The sequence below is a fragment of the Lygodium microphyllum genome, chromosome 9 (assembly GCF_053477565.2).
Source record: "Lygodium microphyllum isolate KBCC chromosome 9, Lygodium_microphyllum_v1.1.10, whole genome shotgun sequence".
Lineage (NCBI taxonomy): Eukaryota > Viridiplantae > Streptophyta > Polypodiopsida > Schizaeales > Lygodiaceae > Lygodium > Lygodium microphyllum.
The window spans coordinates 159,775,138-159,776,782 of NC_141143.1; the positions used below are offsets into that span (position 1 = coordinate 159,775,138).

Consider the following 1,645-nt stretch of genomic DNA (forward strand, 5'->3'; position numbering starts at 1 on the left):
TAAACAAACCTAATGTTTTAAAACCTTAGCTGCCCTTTTGGAAGTGGATAGTGTGTGATAACCTTTACCATGCTAGTAATTGGCATCGTGATCAAGATATTTGGGTCATTGATATCACTAGTTTATTAAGCCATCACCATGAGCTTATCAAATATGTAGATAATGATGCTTCTCTTGGTACCTTTACACATGTGTTGGAGGATTCGCTACAAGTTACCTTACTACAATAACCAGATGTAGAGTTGTTATTGTCTAATGGGTTGCCATCTAGACTACTAAATTTCTAGAGATAGATAACTCATGGCTAGTCTTGAGTCAAATATTTGTTAAGTCCAAACAGGACCCCAAAAACCATATGATTGAAAAAATCTTCAAATGGTTAAATGTAGCACAAGGGTAGAGATGTTGGCACAATGGGTCAATGTGGAAATGAGCTAAGAATCATTCCCCTTTGGTTCTTTGATGGTCAATGTCATAAAAAGATTTGTCCATCTTATGTGCCAAGTAACCAAAATGTCAATCAACTTGAAGCCTTCCCAAAACTTGAAACCTGTCTCAAAGAATGGACGTGCCCTAACTAGTGAATTCCCAAAACCATCCTCGACAGGTTGCAAGCTAATAAGTGGATGTGGTAGTTGCGCCTTCGACACCTTTGCTTGTTGGACAGACATCTGCATTTGAAGAGCAAGACGTCGAGCAAACTCTAGTAGTTCCACATCACCATCTGCCAAGCACACATTATTTTAAGACAACCATAATATTTATAGGCGGTCAAAGCTAAGATTGATCATACCCAACACTTACCACACTGGAAGAGTGTCTCATCAACAATTTGGCGTATTTGTGCAATCTTGTCCTCATTTGATGTCATTGATGAGCCTAATAATAAACCTCCAATAATCAATGAATATTGACTTGCAACAATTTAACAATGATAGATTATAGTTATTTGTACCTGCACCAACCCCACGGGGAGACATGGAAAGTGGGTCCTCAACATCGGTTGGATCCATGTGGCATAAGAATCCATGACCTATCAAAATTCTTGAATCACAATAACTTAGCAACTTAGATAGTAAAAAGCACAATAAGGAACTTCTAGCAACAACAGAATGACTCACGTGGTATATCTTTGTTGGACAAGTCGTACAAGTCCATGGATGCCTTGATGACGTGGGAAAAATTTAAACCACTGATCATCAACACCTTTGCTTGGTGCTTGCAAAGGTTGCCACGCATGGCCCACTCACATGAGCAACATGCCCACTCGCAATTTGCATTCTCAACTTTGTGCCACAAATTGGTTCTACTTTGGCTCTTCACCAAGGCAACCTTGTGATCAACATCCAAAAACCTTACATTATCATCTGGGATTCCTTTGGCACGTTGCACCGAGCTTGCAACAACATCCAATATATTAAAGTTTTTTTTGAACCCGCCCTCCTTCAACATATCCTGATACCAATAATACGAATGGCAAGGGCCCAATAGCTTTTGTAGAAGCCAATCTACCCTCCGACCATGAATTGTCTTACGTCCAGTAAGAAATCGTGATTTTAGAATCCCATGATAGGACTCGATGCTACCATTTGTCTCTTGATTTGAGTGTGGCAAATTTCGAGCTGCTCGAATCCACATTCCTTGG

At 39.9% G+C, this 1,645-nt stretch overlaps 1 protein-coding gene across 1 annotated transcript; it reads right to left on the reverse strand.

Moving 5' to 3' along the window:
- Positions 1-434: 434 nt before the first annotated feature.
- Positions 435-1,326, reverse strand: LOC148031794 (uncharacterized). Its single transcript, XM_087685605.1, has 4 exons — positions 1,122-1,326; positions 956-1,033; positions 805-879; positions 435-724 (listed from the first exon to the last, which is right to left on the reverse strand). The coding sequence occupies exons 1-4, from the start codon at positions 1,237-1,239 to the stop codon at positions 435-437; spliced, it is 561 nt and encodes a 186-aa protein (XP_087541731.1). The 5' UTR covers positions 1,240-1,326.
- Positions 1,327-1,645: the final 319 nt, after the last annotated feature.

What these genes read in the sequence shown, in the direction of transcription:
- LOC148031794 (XM_087685605.1), bottom strand. Translation starts at nt 1,239, where the DNA reads ATGCGTGGCAACCTTTGCAAGCACCAAGCAAAGGTGTTGATGATCAGT. An exon ending in TCCCCGTGGGGTTGGTGCAG is followed by an intron (nt 880 to 955) that starts GTACAAATAACT and finishes GTTTATTATTAG; the next exon opens with GCTCATCAATGACATCAAAT. An exon ending in TGAGACACTCTTCCAGTGTG is followed by an intron (nt 725 to 804) that starts GTAAGTGTTGGG and finishes TGTGCTTGGCAG; the next exon opens with ATGGTGATGTGGAACTACTA.